At 47.8% G+C, this 16,204-nt stretch overlaps 10 protein-coding genes across 10 annotated transcripts; 2 read left to right on the top strand and 8 right to left on the bottom strand.

Moving 5' to 3' along the window:
• Window positions 1-210: 210 nt before the first annotated feature.
• N7520_008785 (Mth938-like domain-containing protein) lies at window positions 211-1,028 on the top strand (the record flags this gene model as incomplete). Its single annotated transcript, XM_057142719.1, has 2 exons — window positions 211-697; window positions 829-1,028. 2 exons carry the CDS (start codon window positions 211-213, stop codon window positions 1,026-1,028), a joined length of 687 nt encoding a protein of 228 aa, XP_056992007.1.
• Window positions 1,029-1,256: 228 nt separating this feature from the next.
• Window positions 1,257-3,140, top strand: N7520_008784 (alkaline phosphatase; the record flags this gene model as incomplete). Its single annotated transcript, XM_057142718.1, has 2 exons — window positions 1,257-2,784; window positions 2,836-3,140. The coding sequence occupies 2 exons, from the start codon at window positions 1,257-1,259 to the stop codon at window positions 3,138-3,140; spliced, it is 1,833 nt and encodes a 610-aa protein (XP_056992006.1).
• Window positions 3,141-3,429: 289 nt separating this feature from the next.
• On the bottom strand, window positions 3,430-3,873 carry N7520_008783 (uncharacterized protein; the record flags this gene model as incomplete). The annotated part of the gene is made up of 1 exon (XM_057142717.1): window positions 3,430-3,873. The coding sequence occupies one exon, from the start codon at window positions 3,871-3,873 to the stop codon at window positions 3,430-3,432; it is 444 nt and encodes a 147-aa protein (XP_056992005.1).
• Window positions 3,874-4,281: 408 nt separating this feature from the next.
• Window positions 4,282-4,578, bottom strand: N7520_008782 (uncharacterized protein; the record flags this gene model as incomplete). Its single annotated transcript, XM_057142716.1, has 1 exon — window positions 4,282-4,578. One exon carries the CDS (start codon window positions 4,576-4,578, stop codon window positions 4,282-4,284), a length of 297 nt encoding a protein of 98 aa, XP_056992004.1.
• A 1,860-nt stretch (window positions 4,579-6,438) lies between these two features.
• utr2 (putative cell wall glucanase (Utr2)) lies at window positions 6,439-7,849 on the bottom strand (the record flags this gene model as incomplete). The annotated part of the gene is made up of 3 exons (XM_057142715.1): window positions 6,439-7,184; window positions 7,250-7,687; window positions 7,744-7,849. The coding sequence occupies 3 exons, from the start codon at window positions 7,847-7,849 to the stop codon at window positions 6,439-6,441; spliced, it is 1,290 nt and encodes a 429-aa protein (XP_056992003.1).
• A 1,372-nt stretch (window positions 7,850-9,221) lies between these two features.
• N7520_008780 (phosphotransferase enzyme family protein) lies at window positions 9,222-10,338 on the bottom strand (the record flags this gene model as incomplete). The annotated part of the gene is made up of 3 exons (XM_057142714.1): window positions 9,222-9,358; window positions 9,391-9,915; window positions 10,083-10,338. The coding sequence occupies 3 exons, from the start codon at window positions 10,336-10,338 to the stop codon at window positions 9,222-9,224; spliced, it is 918 nt and encodes a 305-aa protein (XP_056992002.1).
• Window positions 10,339-10,833: 495 nt separating this feature from the next.
• N7520_008779 (uncharacterized protein) lies at window positions 10,834-11,493 on the bottom strand (the record flags this gene model as incomplete). Its single annotated transcript, XM_057142713.1, has 2 exons — window positions 10,834-11,271; window positions 11,434-11,493. The coding sequence occupies 2 exons, from the start codon at window positions 11,491-11,493 to the stop codon at window positions 10,834-10,836; spliced, it is 498 nt and encodes a 165-aa protein (XP_056992001.1).
• Window positions 11,494-12,376: 883 nt separating this feature from the next.
• On the bottom strand, window positions 12,377-12,844 carry N7520_008778 (ankyrin repeat domain-containing protein; the record flags this gene model as incomplete). Its single annotated transcript, XM_057142712.1, has 1 exon — window positions 12,377-12,844. The coding sequence occupies one exon, from the start codon at window positions 12,842-12,844 to the stop codon at window positions 12,377-12,379; it is 468 nt and encodes a 155-aa protein (XP_056992000.1).
• A 390-nt stretch (window positions 12,845-13,234) lies between these two features.
• Window positions 13,235-14,050, bottom strand: N7520_008777 (uncharacterized protein; the record flags this gene model as incomplete). The annotated part of the gene is made up of 1 exon (XM_057142711.1): window positions 13,235-14,050. One exon carries the CDS (start codon window positions 14,048-14,050, stop codon window positions 13,235-13,237), a length of 816 nt encoding a protein of 271 aa, XP_056991999.1.
• A 292-nt stretch (window positions 14,051-14,342) lies between these two features.
• N7520_008776 (peptide-methionine-S-sulfoxide reductase) lies at window positions 14,343-15,177 on the bottom strand (the record flags this gene model as incomplete). Its single annotated transcript, XM_057142710.1, has 3 exons — window positions 14,343-14,376; window positions 14,439-14,757; window positions 14,901-15,177. The coding sequence occupies 3 exons, from the start codon at window positions 15,175-15,177 to the stop codon at window positions 14,343-14,345; spliced, it is 630 nt and encodes a 209-aa protein (XP_056991998.1).
• Between the last annotated feature and the right edge of the window lie 1,027 nt (window positions 15,178-16,204).

Raw genomic sequence — 16,204 nt, 5'->3', positions numbered from 1 at the left:
CAACTTCAATTAATTTCCATCCAGTTCAAGTTCATTCCATCCAGGTTTAAAAATCAAGTTCTGTTGTAGAATCTGCCCCGGCATGTACGACTAGTTCGCCAAGACCGGGACCCCGGACTAAGCTGTTAGCTTCAACCGCCAAAATTCCTTCCATCACCATCACCATCACCATCACCATCTTTCTCCATCTCCAACCAATCAACATCTACAATGCATACCCCATCACCACAACTCCTTCGCGCCCTGCGCACCACCCTAAATACCCGCCCTATTCTGCGATTCAAACCTGCCCCATCTATTCCGCGCCGCAACACCAGCACCGCCGTGCGACCCACGCGCATGATCCCCCGCTCTCACACTCACAAGCCCGCATCACACGACCGTGGCCCTCAATCAGAAGAAACTACCCAGACAGACTTCAACGCCCTGAATGTGCTCGGCGGTGTCGAGGCCCCTACTACAGGCATCGACGCCTGCCTTGACTCCGGGTTCCATCTGAACAGCGGTTTGAAGATTACTGGTAAATCAGGATTGATGCTTGTGGGTGGTGAAGCGTTCGCTTGGCGGCCGTGGAAGGTATCTGAGGGTAATTTCGAAGATGAGCGTGCTGCTAAGGCCAGCATGATCAATGCTAAGGGACAGTTTGAGCTGGGGGAAGAGGCTTGGGGGCTGTTGAGTGTTGTCTGGCCAAGACCTGGTATGTACTTGACTTTCTTGTGTTTTGTATAAGGTTTCAAGCTATGGTCAGATGGACTTGTGGTCATCTGATTCGTTTTTGGGACCTTGCACGACCAAGTTTATGGGATTGTGACTAATTATTTCGTCTAGATATGCTCATTCTTGGCCTGGGTGCCTCTATGTATCCCTTGTCGCCTGAAACGAAGCGTCAGATCAACTCGCTGGGGATTCGTGTGGATATTCAGGACACTCGCAATGCGGCGGCACAGTTCAATCTATTGGCTACTGAGCGTGGTGTGAACGAGATCGCGGCTGCGATGCTGCCGATCTCATGGAAGGGAAGATCGTGATGGATGAGATCCTCACTGTACATATAAGATCCCCGCTCATAATGAATTAATAATTTGTAAATCATTCCTGAAAAGGCGGTCACATGAGGCACTATCGAAAGCCACGGGCTTTTGGTGACATATCTTAGTGGATGGTCTTATCTTACCCCTTCAAGCTCCACCTCTCCCTAGCCCCACACAATCCCTTCAGAGCTTCCGAGCCTCTCTTCTTCTCTCAGAGTCACAACCATGGCAGCCATTCCACGAGAAGAACCATTGTTGGTTCCACCTCAACATTTCTCCGATGACCAATCTTTCCATGCTGAAGAAGAAGACGCTTTATTAACTGGGGAGCGAGCACAACGCAAGCACGCGGAACGGCGGGGTTGGAGCTTCTGGAAAGAGATCGGGTTACTCGCCTGGGCCGTAATCGCCACTATCCTAGTGATCATCCTCGGAGTCGTCTATCAACATGAAGCCTCCAAACCAAACCAGGCCTCCAAAGACACCTGGGGCCCGGGCGGGAAGCCGTCCGGAAAACGCAACCTGATCTTCATGGTCTCGGACGGCATGGGCCCGGCCAGTCTTTCCATGACCCGAAGCTTCCGCCAGTACACCGAAGGATTGCCGATCGATAATACTCTGATCTTGGACCAACACTACATCGGCACATCTCGGACTCGATCCAGCTCTAGCCTGGTGACGGACTCGGCAGCGGGAGCAACTGCGTTCTCGTGCGGTTTCAAGAGCTACAATGGAGCTATCTCGGTACTTCCGGATCATACACCGTGTGGAACTGTTCTGGAAGCTGCTTCGTTGGCGGGATACAAGACTGGACTGGTTGTCACGACCCGGTTGACTGATGCGACACCGGCGTGCTTCGCGTCGCATGCCAATCTGCGGCAATATGAGGATAGCATTGCGGAACAAGAAGTTGGGGAGAACCCACTGGGCCGGGTTGTTGATCTCATGCTGGGTGGTGGACGGTGCCACTTCTTGCCCAACACGACCAGTGGCAGTTGCCGAGCTGATGACCGTGATATCGTCGAGGTTGCCTCCAAGAATGGGTTCAATCTCGTGAAAGATAGGGCTGGGTTTGATGCGCTGAATGGTGGCACCCAAGCCAAGTTGCCACTACTGGGTCTCCTTGCCGAGACGGACATTCCTTATGAAATCGACCGCCGCTCGCAGAATGACGTGTACCCGTCCTTGGAGGAGATGGCTCGCACTGCCCTGACAGCATTGAGTGAGGCGACCAAGGACAGTGAGCATGGCTTCTTCTTGATGATCGAGGGTTCGCGTATCGACCATGCTGGCCACGGCAATGATCCCGCTGCGCAAGTCCACGAGGTATTGGCCTATGACAAAGCCTTCGCTGCTGTAGTTGAATTCCTGGAGAAGGACTCCACCCCAGGAGTTCTTGTGAGCACATCTGATCACGAGACCGGTGGTCTGGCAACAGCCAGACAGCTTCACACGTCTTACCCACAGTACCTCTGGTATCCGGGTGTTCTGGCGAACGCCAGCCACTCTTCGGAGTATGCCGCCGCTAAGCTCAGTGAATATTCCGCAGGAGCTGGAAAGCTGGCAAATGAGTCTGAGAAGAAGGCGTACATTCGTCAAACTCTCTTGGAGAAGCATCTTGGTATCACCGATGCCTCGGACGAAGAGGTGAAAGCCCTTCTCCACCCCCAGCCTGGACTTTCACCTGGTTACGTTTTTGCCGATATTGTCAGCCGTCGCTCGCAGATTGGTTGGTCCACTCATGGACATTCTGGTAAGTGACCATCTACAGATCACCAAGTCGTTCTTATACTAATGAACACAGCCGTCGATGTCAACATATACGCATCATCCACCAAGGATGCCTGGCCCTTGGTAGGGAACAATGAAAACACCGACGTGGGAAATTTCCTTGCCAACTACCTCGGTGTCGATGTCAAAGATGCCACCAAACGCCTCCAGGCTTCAGCCTCCTGGAGAGTATCCTCCGACGAAGTCTCCACTCAATCAGACTACCACTGGATGGGAGACCCACTGGGCTCAGATGTACGAGCAGATGGCCTTGACACATACCATGGAGACTTCAAGAAGCGCTCCTTAGATGATTGTGGATGTGGCGGACTCCACTAACGATGTACATCCCATTCCTGTCTTCCTCTTCTTTCGGGTCTCATTTTCGGATCTTGTTTTGACTGGAGTTACCGGGCATAGGAGGAGCAGATGCTATAAAGATAAACATAACACTACCAATCAATTCATGACTTCACCTGAATTCCAAATCCACAAAGGTCAACACTTAGCGTTTGACTGGAGAGTAGACGTGATATTCCCTACACCATATCAGCAACTCTGGTCAACAAATTCAATCTACCCTTCGCTATCGTAGACTTCGTTAACGCCGCGTAAAAAGCCCAATTCTTCAACGTCCACCACCGTCATTCTCAAGCCCAAGCTCGTCACAATCAATATCAAAGTCAACATCCTCCTCAACCTTTTCAACTCCAACCGTGACCCCTTCAAGACCCTGCTCAATCTCGATCTCCACTTCCACATCCGGAATTCTCATCTCCTCCCAACACCCATCACAGAATGGTACAACATCCCAAGAAACAATATTAGTATCCCACCCCTCCCACGTTCCACCACAGACGTGCTTAATAGAGCCATCCCCATCTCCTTCGACACTCAATCGCAGAACTCGAGGCGGGCACCGGGGATTAGGTGTGCAGGGAATATCGTACTTTTCTCGATCGTCTGGATTGTTGATTCGGTCCAGTTCTCTGCGGACGGTTTTGCAGAATGTTTGCAGTTTGAATTCGTAGTGGCTGCAGTATTTGAAGTAGTATCCTTTGTAATTGCACATTTTGGTTTTTTGTGGCTGTGGGAATTGGTTTTGTGTTTTGTTGATGGGTTGGGGTGTGCGGTTATTTGCGTTGTCTTGCGATTGAGGCTTGTATTTGCTTGAGTTCCTTTGGAGGGGTTCCTCAGTCGACTTGGAACGTTTGAAAGATTTGGAAGATGGGTTAGGCGGATGTATGATCGAGGAGTATGGGTGAGGGTTGACGGGGAAGGTGTTATGGAGTATTGCGTATATACTTCTAGACGGCCTCAGGATATCCATTTACAAAGAATCTTAAATCGGATAATATTGTTATTTTCACCTCCTTGTCTTCCTTTGATCTACTTCTATCTCCAGAACATTCAACAAGCGCAGTAAGGTTGAACTGAATATATATTCTCCGCCAGTCCTGTCCTCATGTTTGGATCTCGATTAGCTCCTTATTCCATAATTTCGAGCGCAAGAAGGACACGATTCCGCCAAATCAGTCACCCACTGATCAATATTAGTTGCTCCTCCATCATGATCCTGCACCTTCATCACAACAACCCCATCACGGGTTAAGATGCGAGGCAGACAACTCCGCGGGCTTTCACCTTTCGGTTTCTCATCTTCTGTTGGGTCTCCATCCAGTCGCAATAATTCATCAAAAAGATCCCGACAGAAAATGCTAAGCTGGAAGCAGATGTGTTGGCACTCGTAGTACCAGATGCCCGTGTACCGACACATGGTGATGATTATTAAGGAGTTGAGAAGCACAGGCTCGATGATCCGCTTCTGGCGGAACGAGTATGTTGGGATAGAAATGTTTGTTTCTCTGGGATCCCTGATTTGAAAGATGCTTATAGTCAATGGACAGAGACAGGAACAGGCCATAGACTTGTCAGCGATGTCACTGGGTTCTCTCAGTGCAAAAGAAGAGGCCTCCACCACCCGGAAGAAGGATAGTAAGGGATTTGTTGCTTCCCTATGGTGGGTCAAATAACCAGACCGGCAGTTTCCGAGCTGGTCCTTTTTGTGTATTTTCTTCGTAAATGCGTCTTCAAGGAAGCTTTTCGAATTTTTCCCAGGAAAAGAGGTGAGACGATAATCGAGGCCTTGCGACCTGGAGACTCGGCCTGTGTTTTGAAAGTTAAAGCTTAGCTGAATCAGGTAAAAATAAAATAAAATAAAATAAAAAAATAGATGTGTTTGATAGTCCCGATTCTGAATTCGATGCTGGTTCGAGGACTTCTTGTTCAAGGATTTAGAATTGTGGACTTTTTGAAGCTTCTTTCTCCTTGTCGATTTGTCTCCAGGAGTAGAAGAAAGACGAGAATTACAAGAGGAGATGGTGAGGTGATGCTTTTGTAGTCACGAATTTGAGTGAAGATACTAATTCAAGAAGATCTCTTGTTGACTCCAATGCTTCTCATGTGAATTTGTTATGTTTGTTCGTCCTTGTCGATTTGTCTCCAAGTACGTCTTTTGACTCTGCTCTAGGAGGAGAAGAGGGTCGAGAGACTTTGGGAACAGGAAAGCGAGATGACGCTTTGAGTCGAGATTTCTCAGGTTATCTCCTTGGTATTCTTCTGTCGTTGTTTCAAGGAACCTTGGGAATTCTTCGAATTTCTGTGAAAAGGGAGGGGGAGGGAAGATAAGAAGCACTTGAGGGAAGAGGGAAAAGACAAAATAATGCTGTCTATAGTTGCAACTTCAATTCAAGGTCCTAAGGTGAGGATATTTCTTGGCTTGTTGAGCAGAGATATATATATTTAGTGCTCATGACTAAAGCTCAATCGCGTCGGTTGCTCACATCATACTCATGAGGAGAGTTTGGTACCTAGGTACATTTATGTCCTTTCATATATTTATATATATTCTTGTTGGTAGTCAACTCTTTCTGGCGATTGGTGCATGGAAAATTCATGTACGCAATGTGGCCCAATCAGCTGCGGATCCTTATTTGCCAGATCCCACCTTTATGCCGTTGCGCCGTTGATGACAATCAGCCTTGAGATGCAGGATACCGTTTTCAAAGGAGTTATGCATAAAAGTACAAATATGGTTACATACCAGACCCACTATATCCAAGACTACAGTACATCGTCGTTTCAGATCCACGTGGATACAAGGATGTGGAGCAAGTGGAACAATGGGACCATTTTGTACCCAACCAGGATACAGACCTCAATGACGGGTTGGTGCCGTTTGCCAAGCATGCACAAGAACGGGTATAGGATAAAGAAAGAGATTGATTTCAAAAACGACCGCCCATTTTGATAGCTTATTATGCTTTCCTGGTATCGTATATTTCCACAGAATCCATGCTATAACAAAGATGTCACGTAAATATAATGAAGAATAGACAGGACAAAGGCATAAAATAGCGACGCGAAAAGGTATAATCCGTACAGGAATTAGGGACATGGACAGAAAGACATGAAAAGAATCCCACTTTCATTAGATTGAATTATTCAAGTTGTTCAGGGAAAGTCGAGAATTGAAGGTCATATGGGTGAAGAATGTACTCGAAAGAGTGTAAAATAAGGTACAATAACGTGGATGGCGATGCCAGCAAAAAAAAAAAACCAAACCAAATCAAAACATTCATACTGTCACCAGAGCCATGACGGCAACTAGAACAGCAAAGATTGAGCCGTGCAGAACACGCTCGTTTCCGCTGGCAGCACCGGTGCTGGTAGTACCCTGGCTGAAGGAGGTGGATGTAGTAGTAGCCGTGGTGTCGGAGTCAGACGAGGAGCTCTCAGCACTGGATCCCTCCTGAGCGGAGCCTCCAGAGCCACTGGAGCTAGTGGGGACGCTGTCAGTGCTGTTGCTAGTGCTGGTACCGGTGGAGGAGCTTGAGCTAGCACCGAGGGTCATGTCCAGACCGGTAGCACCCAAGGAGCCCAGAACGGTAGAGTTACCGGTAACCTCGACATCGGTCTCCATGGCGCTGCTGGAAGTGTAGACGTAGGAGTTGTTACCGGTGGTGGTGATGCCGTCGGGGGTGGAGTAGCAGGTAACATCAACCTGACCGATGGTCGCGTAGTAGTAACCGGTATCCTGGATGTCCTCGCTGTCCCAATCAATCTCACCACCAGCCCAGGCGATGGTACCGGCGGCGTTGGTGGACTGACCGGCGGGCCAGAGAGACATCTGCAGACGGGCGGGGGTCTGGGGGTATTGGTATTGCTTGGAGGTAGAGTTGTAGGTATCGGACTTCTGGAGGGTGCGCATGACGGTGCCATCGATGATCCATTGCAGCTGGTCGGGTTGCCAGTCGATCTCGTAGGTGTGCCAGTCGTCGAAGGTATCCTCGCCGCTCACGGAGGCGTTGGCGCTGTTGTGCCCTGTAATAGTCAATTAATATTGCATCACAAAGATTGGGCTTGGGATTTAGAGCATCACCACATACAGTCAAGAACACCCTGCCAGTAGTAGTTGGTCTGCACGGCAGTCAGGTCGGCACCAACCCACTCGTAATCGATCTCGTCCTTGACATCCGACAGCAGGATAAAAGCGGTCACGACACCCTTGCCACGGCTGGACTTGATCTTACCAGAGACCTTGCCGTACCAGATGTAGTGATTGTTGGCGAAGAGGGTTCCGACAGATTCCTTGGGCATGGTCATGAGTAGGCTGTTGTTCTCGATCTTGGGGTATCCGCTGTAGGTCCAGTCGGCGGCGCTGGCATTGCCGAGGTACTTGGTGTTCAGGACGGAGTTGTCCAGGTTGTCCCAGGTGTAGCTTTTGTTTTCACAGACGGGCATGGGAGCGCAGGACTCGATGGAGTAGGAGGACTGGATGTCGCAACCGCCGAGGCAGTATGCACCGGTACCGCACTCGCCATATTCTGTAACCAGGTCAGGATGTCGTCCAAACTAAGTGGTTTGATTTGGAATCACTCACGGGAACAGCAGGGCTTGTCCTCGGGGCATTGGCTGCTAGAGCTGCACGTGGTGGTTGCCCAGGCGGTTGCGGACAGGGCCAGGAGGGCCGTCACGAAACGAACCATAGTGAGATTATGTACGTGGGGAATCAAATAATCAAGTCGGAATATACAAGAAAAGGGGGATCAAAAAAAGGCCACAGCAAACGAGTGAACTGTGGGAATTAGAATAAGAGAAGGTGATCACAAGTTGTGGGGTTTGAAGGGAAAGGGAGGTGGTTTTTCCCTTTAGTATATATTACATTTGAACCAAGAAACAAATGAGAGACTAACCCAATTGGGAAGGTTTAGCTTGGAGGAAAGACCCTTATCAAAGACAATTGGTCTCCACTTTTCAAGTCCCCTGCGAGTCCCTTTGAGTCCCTGAGAGTCAAGTGGGTCCTGTAATTTATTTCCAATTACATTAATTACATGAATTACCACCAATTACCCACCAATGAACTTTGGTTCTAAGGTTTATTTTTAGTCGTTGGCAACAAGTATGAGGAGAATGGTGGATGATGTACAGTACCTTGGTTCAAGATTTATGTGATGCAAGACTTTCATTCGATCCCATTAGAACGAATCACAATCTGATGCATTTCGTAGCTTTTCATCGTGGGTGCAGATGTGAGACATTGGCCCCAGGTGTTTGTGGTGATAAGGGGAAATTGCACGGGACCCGGCAGTCTGTGCAACTGATCAATACTACGGAGTCCGTACCGTATGATTCAAAGACATTGGACTCAATTTTGTGGGAAAGCCGAGCCTGCCCCGCTTAACGGAGACACCTACCCATAAGCTACTGAAAGCCTCAAGACATAATCAAGAACCACAGAACCGAGACTGGGCGCCAACTTTTGCCAATAAAGTGGCGTACCCAGGCTCGGCACCAAGAAATCTGAACTCTGTCCCAGACAAAGAAAAAGGAGAAAAAAAAAATACTGAAATTCTGAATACATTTCTGCAGGGACGAGCAACCGTCGATCCAGGACTGAGAAAACCTTATGTAACCTGCTGACGGCAATCAGGGGAAATGGGAAAGTGGAAATACCGGATTAATGCCATACAGCAACCACCGCTATTTTCCAGAAGGAATGTGAATCGATTCTGACCTCAGTGGCTTCGGAGTGTTTACTCGGTGGTTACGGAATGTGTCAGGCCGCGTAAGAGATCGGTAGGGGAGGATGCATAGCATTCAATGGATCTGCAGGGAAAATCGAAAAATCTGGGGGCAAATTGTGTTGCGCTGGGATCTCCAAGGCAAGCTGTCTTGGCTTGTATTGCATTCTCTATTTTGGGTTAGTCTGGTATTACTGCATTCCTGACTCAGCATCTTTCATAAATAAACAATTAAGACCCGCCTCATATCAAAAGGACTCGGAGACCTACTACAAAGTTCAAATGATACCACCGCGATAAAGAATACAGTGAGAAGGTGATCGTTCAGAAAATGGAGTCAGTCAAATGGCCAATATCTTTCGTACTCAACTTTGTCGTCGTCAGTTTCTGCCAATTGCTCTAATATCTGGCTTTTGAACGTGTGAAGAGTAGCTTTACAATCTTCATATCGCTCGTGCTCTGTGAGTTCTTTACCTGGTCACAAATTACTCAGGCTCTCTATTCACTTTGGACGGCAGGTAAACTTTCCCACGAGTCCTTGAGATCGACAACGACCGATGAAAGGTGCTTCTTGCCGTACTCGAATATGCGGTGAGCAGAGGATATCACTCCAAAGGCTGGTATTTTTCGGAATTCAGTTGCCCGATGTAGCGCGGATCTTGAGCTGCTTGAGTTTCCGCCATCCAATGAATAAATTTTCAAAAGTATACTCATGAAATGTCGTAGCCCGATCTCCCGGGAAGGGTTGGAAATGTTTGGCTTTGATGCTAGATCAGATTTCTCGGGTCCAAGGCCAGCCCAATCAAGGAAGGCCAGATCCGGATTCTGATTGAACAGTGGCGAGACATGATAAGACTGCAAATCGATAATATCTGTGACATTTTCAGGGTGAAATGGATCTACAAAGATGCTGTCATCGTGTAGATCATCATGCCAGAGGGATGGGTTCATGACCTCAGCGTCTTTCGGGATCATAACATTGACGATTTGTTGATAGTGTGCCAAAGTGATCAGCTTCTTTCCAAAACTGCCTGGTAAAGTTTAGGACCACAGAATATAGCAAGTTGTTTTGATTTCTTCAAACATTGAATTGGTCTTTGCTTGAGTGCTTCGGCTGCCCTCAGATAATTTGTCGGTGACGCCCGTGTATTTGTATTTATCAGTTGCTGAATAATAAAAAAATGAAGATCTCACATACACGGGCCCCTGTAAATATCCAACTTTGATCGGCAGCCATCAAGCCAATCCCGAGCCGCACTAGGGCCCACAGTGAATCTGAGACATTCGACAGTATTGCCGTCTTTGGCGTAGTGGCTGCCGTTGGTATGTTGCAGAGAATCACCTGCATAATACAAGCTGCCTTGATGCGAGACTGAAACATCAGTCATTGAATTTGGAGTTGTGTTATAGCAAGAAGCATCTGCATTACCTGAGGAGGTTACATAGTGCCCCATACTTGGGAAAGTGGAACACACTCAGCTTTCCACGATTATAGACTTAGCCCCGACAGGATGCGATTTCGCTTGTGAATTCCACCGGTAAATTCGAGGCGATGGTGTGTCCAGGACATTCCTTGCCTCCCACTTTAGTAGATAATAAATCCAGCATCAGAATCCTCGAGATCGTGTTACAAAGTCGTTGTAGCAAGTTTCCTGGCTGTCTAAAACTAAAGTAGCAGAGTTGGTGGATGGTGTAATATAGGGGGGGGGGGAGGAGATAGGCTTCTTAATAGCAACCGTGCGTTGCATAATGTGGGCAAAAAGTGCAAGATGAGAGGCCTTCTGCAAAGCCCATTTGAACTTAGTATGTGTTGATGTATGCCCATATCCCGACCTCGCTGTGGTGATCGTATGGAAGGTTTCACTTACCTGTACCATCCTGGGTAATTGTTCTTAAAATGATGTGACGAGAGGGTTGATGATTGAAAGAACAAGTCTGCTGTATATCAGTCAATAATCAACATATTGAATACATAGAATCTGGGTGATAATGCCTACATTGATAAGGGTGGCCAGCGGACGGGATAGAATAGCTCCAGTCTCTTGCTGGGCCGCAACAAAGCTCATTTCAATAGCGGCCAGTCCCATCTCCCTTGACGCAGTCGCAGCAATGACCTGAGCGCTGAGCGACCCATAGCCACTGCCGGCAACAAGCATTTCTTGTGCCGTGGCGGTCATTGCCACCGCCATTCCGGTGAGCCGGAGGTTAGCAGTCGCATGTGAGGCCAGCGACGGGGCCTGCGAGGAAGGCGGAGTTTCGGTGCGGGGTGGAGGTGTAGGTGAGAGAGGTGTGTGCGAAGGAGGCACGGAAGAGGCAGATGCACGCTCGCCTGGGGCGCAAGCCAAGGTAGAAGGTGGTGGTAATCCAGCTGGAACCGTGGAGCTTGCCTCCCCAAAGAGACCTTCAACTGGGCAGCACGAGCTGCCAGCGCCGCTGCAGGGGGTCGAGACGCGGTCTATTTAATATTAGCATCTGCTAACTTTCTGCTTACATGGGAGTTGGGGTAGGTCCTGGGTGATATACATTTGCTGGATAAAAGTATCACTTACCAGGGGGGTCCTAGCCTTCCCTGCCTTGCCGAGGGTTCTGATTTTCTGACTCTTCGCCATTTCATGCGATGGGGGAAAAAATTGTGTGAAAATGCTTGTTGTTAGTTGGGGACGGGAGAGAAATGCATTTGGTTGTGGGAAAGAGAATTTGGGGAAGTGATAGTAGCTACTCTGTGATTCTTATTTGGGAACAATAACACAGTCTCCATTTATCCACTCACGACCTCTGTAGTACTAGTATACAGTATACATATATAATATGTACCAGAGTGATTGACTAATTCCCAGAATTAGCTGGACCACAATTCATGTGATTTAGGGTTATATGACATGTTTTCCTATCTGGGAATAGCAATTAGGCGATGACTCACCGATACTAGCCTTACTGTTTGTTCTTGTTGTTTTTCAAAGCGCGTCCGTCTGAGCCTGAACTGTTCTTCCTCATCTCCTCGGTCCGGAGTGTCGCGTGAGTAAATATGAATTGTGCAGCTGCCTGCGCTTCACATTGAAGTTTCATTATCTTTCCTGAGCTCTAAACGATTGGCAAACAGGGCAGGATTGATCTGGTGGCAATGAAACTAGGTATAGACGGACATACAGTCTTTCTCCCGAATTAGTGCCACCTTGAGTGTCGGTTAAATAGCAAAGTTGATTCGTGGACTGGCCATGCACTACGCATCAGGCGGATAATATTAGTACACAGGCTTATCTCTGAATACGGTGCTGCTAGGGGCGTTCGCCGGCTAGTAATAAAACATAATCACTAATTTTCTCCCATTTCATAACCTTAATTCAGTGCATTGAGCATATTGACAATACCATGATACCCCTTCTCCCTGAGCCTTAATAGCCGTTTCCAGTCCGCCTTACTCCAGGTCTCAGTTGTGGCGCCTCTATCAAGAAGCAGCTTGACAGTACCCTCATGCCCGTTGTTTGCGGCCCATTATAGCGGTGTCCGGCCTGACTTGTCCAGTGTCTCGATTACGGCGCCTCTCTCAAGAAGAAGCTTGACAATACTCTCATGCCCATAATTTGCGGCCAATGATAGTGGTGTCCGGCCCAACTGGTCCAGTGTCTCGATTGCGGCGCCTCTCTTTAGAAGCAGCTTGACAATAACCTCATGCCCATTTATCGCGGCCCTTGATAGCGGTGTCCGGCCTGACTTGTCCAGTGTCTCGATTACGGCGCCTCTTTCAAGAAGAAGCTTGACAATACTCTCATGCCCGTAATTTGCGGCCAATGATAGTGGTGTCTGGCCCAACTTATCCAGTGTCTCGATTGCGGCGCCTCTGTCAAGAAGCAGCTTGACAATACCCTCATGCCCGTTGTATGCGGCCCATAATAGCGGTGTGCGACTCAGTTCATCGGCCACTTCTATCCTAATATCACTTCGTGTCAACAACAACCACATACAGATGGGCAGGTTTTACCTTCATTACCAAGGTGGAGTGGACACCAGGCACGAGCATTACCGTGCTGTATGAGACTATTGGCTTAGAGGTGGTCAAGGCTGCAGCAGAGATAGCCTAAACAGTACCGAGGACAAGGTGGATGATTGCAAATTATAACTTTTGAGGATAGATGGTTGAAGAAGACAATTTCTGTTCACTGAGCGTCCAATATTATCGAAGGTCATAGTAGTCAGACCGCATAGAAATTCGACAAGTAAAGTAGTAGTCACTGATATCATTTTTGATATGTAGCTAGAACATAGCAAACTTGGTTTCAACAAATTCCATCATATAAAGGTATCTCAAAGATAGACACCAAGCAAAATGAAACATTACAATTATCATGCTTCTCATCTATTTTTCCATAGCAGAGCCGGCTTTTCATATCCACGTGGTTCAACAATAAGATCAAATGGACTAACTTTGCTACTCTCCATCCACCCCCAGATAGAAGCACGGGTAACATTATCAACCTTTGGCCGACCAAACTCGGTGCGAAGGCGAGAGTATTCATTAAGCTTTCGCTTCATGCCAGATGTGAAGACAAAGCCTTGCTCTCTGATACAGCATTGACAATTCGCAGTGCAGTGCCCAACCTCAAGCCTAGGGGTAACATCAAGGCGTCGTTTCGAACAGCACCCATACTTACGACCACAACAACCCCCTTGAGCGACGCAATCCTCAACAAGAATCTCGTGCATGTACCACTTAGGGTAGGAGCGCCATAAATCAAAGGCTTTGGCCATAAACCCGGCAAAGGCAGCTCGGTGAGCCCACCATGCTCGCTCCCTCATCCAATAGTCTTGCTTTGAATCACGGAGCTCCTCTTCAAATAGGTGGTATTGATTGCCTTCTGAACGGGTCCATCTGCTTGACGAGTTCTGTACTGTTTCTTTGTTTAGAGGATTTTCGTGCTGGGCAGCTGCTCGCAGAGCATGTTCGATTCTGAGGAAGTCGTTGGAGATATCTCGAAATTGGCGCCATCTCATATCATAGAATCGTTTGAACCGGAACTGCTGTAGATCATTGAAATTTTCACTTTTCGGATGATCGGCTTCGATTTGGGGAGGGCCTCGTAAGAACTTTCTGATGAATGGTAAAAAGCGCACCGCTGCAATAAAAAAAAAGACCAGGAGGGCATGCACGACACGGGAGTGAAAGAACATATTTGTGGTTGGTTGTAATGATTGAGATCGAGGTTCGAATTGATGAGAATTTCATCCAGCTGAAGCTTCATCTAGCCTACCCACGACTCATGATGATGTAAATTTACTTTGATGTAGCTTCTAGGGAATCCATGGACTGGACTGAATCCCCGAAGCTTTAGTAGGATTCAATGAACCCTAAAATCCAGATGTTCAATGATGCGGAATAATCATTCCATATGTCATATATTCCAAAAATGGGTTTTATCTCCAAAAAAAAAATTTCGAATCATTATATTTTCGACGAACCGAGTCATTCAGAAAGAGGAGGGAAATCGCGCACGAAGCTAGGGAAAGAATGAAGTAAGTAACTATTCTTGACAAGAGGGATGATATGGAGTTAACATACTGTGCAGGGCACTCATAACCAGCCGGGTTCTTGTGCAAATACAGCTGGTGATAATCCTCGGCACTCCACCACTGACCCGCAGGAACGACCTCAGTCGAAACAGGCTTCTTATACCACTCCTCGCTGACCTTCTTGGTGATCTCCTCTGCGATCTTCTGCTGCTCCGGACTGTGTGTGAAGATAGCGCTGCGGTACTGGGTACCAACATCAGGACCCTGTCGGTTGGGAGTGGAAGCATCGTGCATGCGGTAGAAGAATTCGATGAGCTGACGGTAAGAGACGATAGAAGAATCATAACTGATCTTCAGGGCTTCGGCATCTAATAACCAAGATATAAAATTCAGCATCCCGTCACATCCAAAAATTTAAATTTATTGATTCCCCGCATATCGCGCGCGAGATTAGATTTCGCAGAGAATCTCCGCAACCTTGGAGCTTCGGATCAGATAGAAAAGAACTTACGGCCAGTAGAGCCGGTACAGACGGCCTTGTATGAGGGGTCTGAAGTCTTTCCGCCGCAGTATCCGACCTGCGCATCCAGCAAACCCTTGCCGTTGCCGAAGTGCTTGCGGTACAGGTGCTCGACACCCCAGAAGCAGCCGGCTCCGACGGTGGCTTGTTCGGTGGTAGACATTTTGCGCGATTGTTCAGGGGTGAGAGACAGGATTGGGGCGCTGACAGAGAAGGGGCGGACGAGTCGAGAGAAGAGTGTTGAGGCGATTGGTGCGGCGAAAGTCATCTGCAGAAACTCTGGTGGAGACGAAAGTGCCGGGAGTGGGGAAAGCAGTTGACAGAACGTTCGACCAAAGGTTTTTTTTTCGGCTGGAGAACACTGTAGTTTCTTCCACACTGCACAAAGATCAGGCAAGATTGAGATCTCTGGTAATGTAAGAGTCGCAGTCTAAGGAGGTAAATCTAGTTTGACTAACCCTGTATTTAATGGCGTCATCCAGTTTTCTGACAAATCAACACGAGCAATTAAGTAAGCCATCTATCGGATAACGTGAAGTCCGGTTGCGCGGGCGACCCGGTTGAGCGAGCGACCCCACCAAAAATCCACTTCCATATTAATACGTCTTCTTCAACCATAACAAGAATGCCCCCTGAGCGCTCCGATAAGAAAAAAAAGCTAATAGAGCAGGAGGGTCGTCTTTTATTAGCTATAAAAGCTATAAAAGATGGTAAATATCCCTCTGCTGCGGCTGCTGCACGATCCTTTGATATCCCTGTCTCAACTTTGAAGGCACGGATTAATGGGCGTGAATCTGCTACTGAAAAGCGACACAATCGCTTTATTTTCACCGAAATTGAGGAAGGATCGATTGAAAAATGGCTACTGGATATGGATTCTAGAGGGGCAGCTCTTACTTTGCCTATGTTGCGAGATATGGCTAATCTGCTACTTTATGCCCGAAAAACTACGCCCTCTACTGTGGGTAATCATTGGCCTGCTGAATTTATCAAACGACGCCCAAATCTCTCTACTCGATTCTCTCGCAAATACGACTATCAGAGAGCCCTTTCAGAAGACCCTAGAATCATTAAACCATGATTTGATTTGGTGCAAAAAACAATTGAAAAGTGGGGTATTGTCTCGGACGATATCTTTAACTTTGATGAGAGTGGTTTTGCTATGGGTATCGGCGCAACACAAAAGATTATCACTTCTGCAGAATACCACGGGAAAAGAGCTCTTTTACAAGCCGGAAATCGCGAGTGGGTAACCATAATCGAGTGTATTCGAGCTTCTGGAAGTATTATGCCTC

Source organism: Penicillium odoratum (assembly GCF_028828045.1).
Source record: "Penicillium odoratum strain IBT 22623 chromosome Unknown utg000006l_segment0_segment0, whole genome shotgun sequence".
Lineage (NCBI taxonomy): Eukaryota > Fungi > Ascomycota > Eurotiomycetes > Eurotiales > Aspergillaceae > Penicillium > Penicillium odoratum.
The sequence above is the reverse complement of the archived record's forward strand: the minus strand, read 5'-3'. Positions and strand labels throughout refer to the sequence as shown.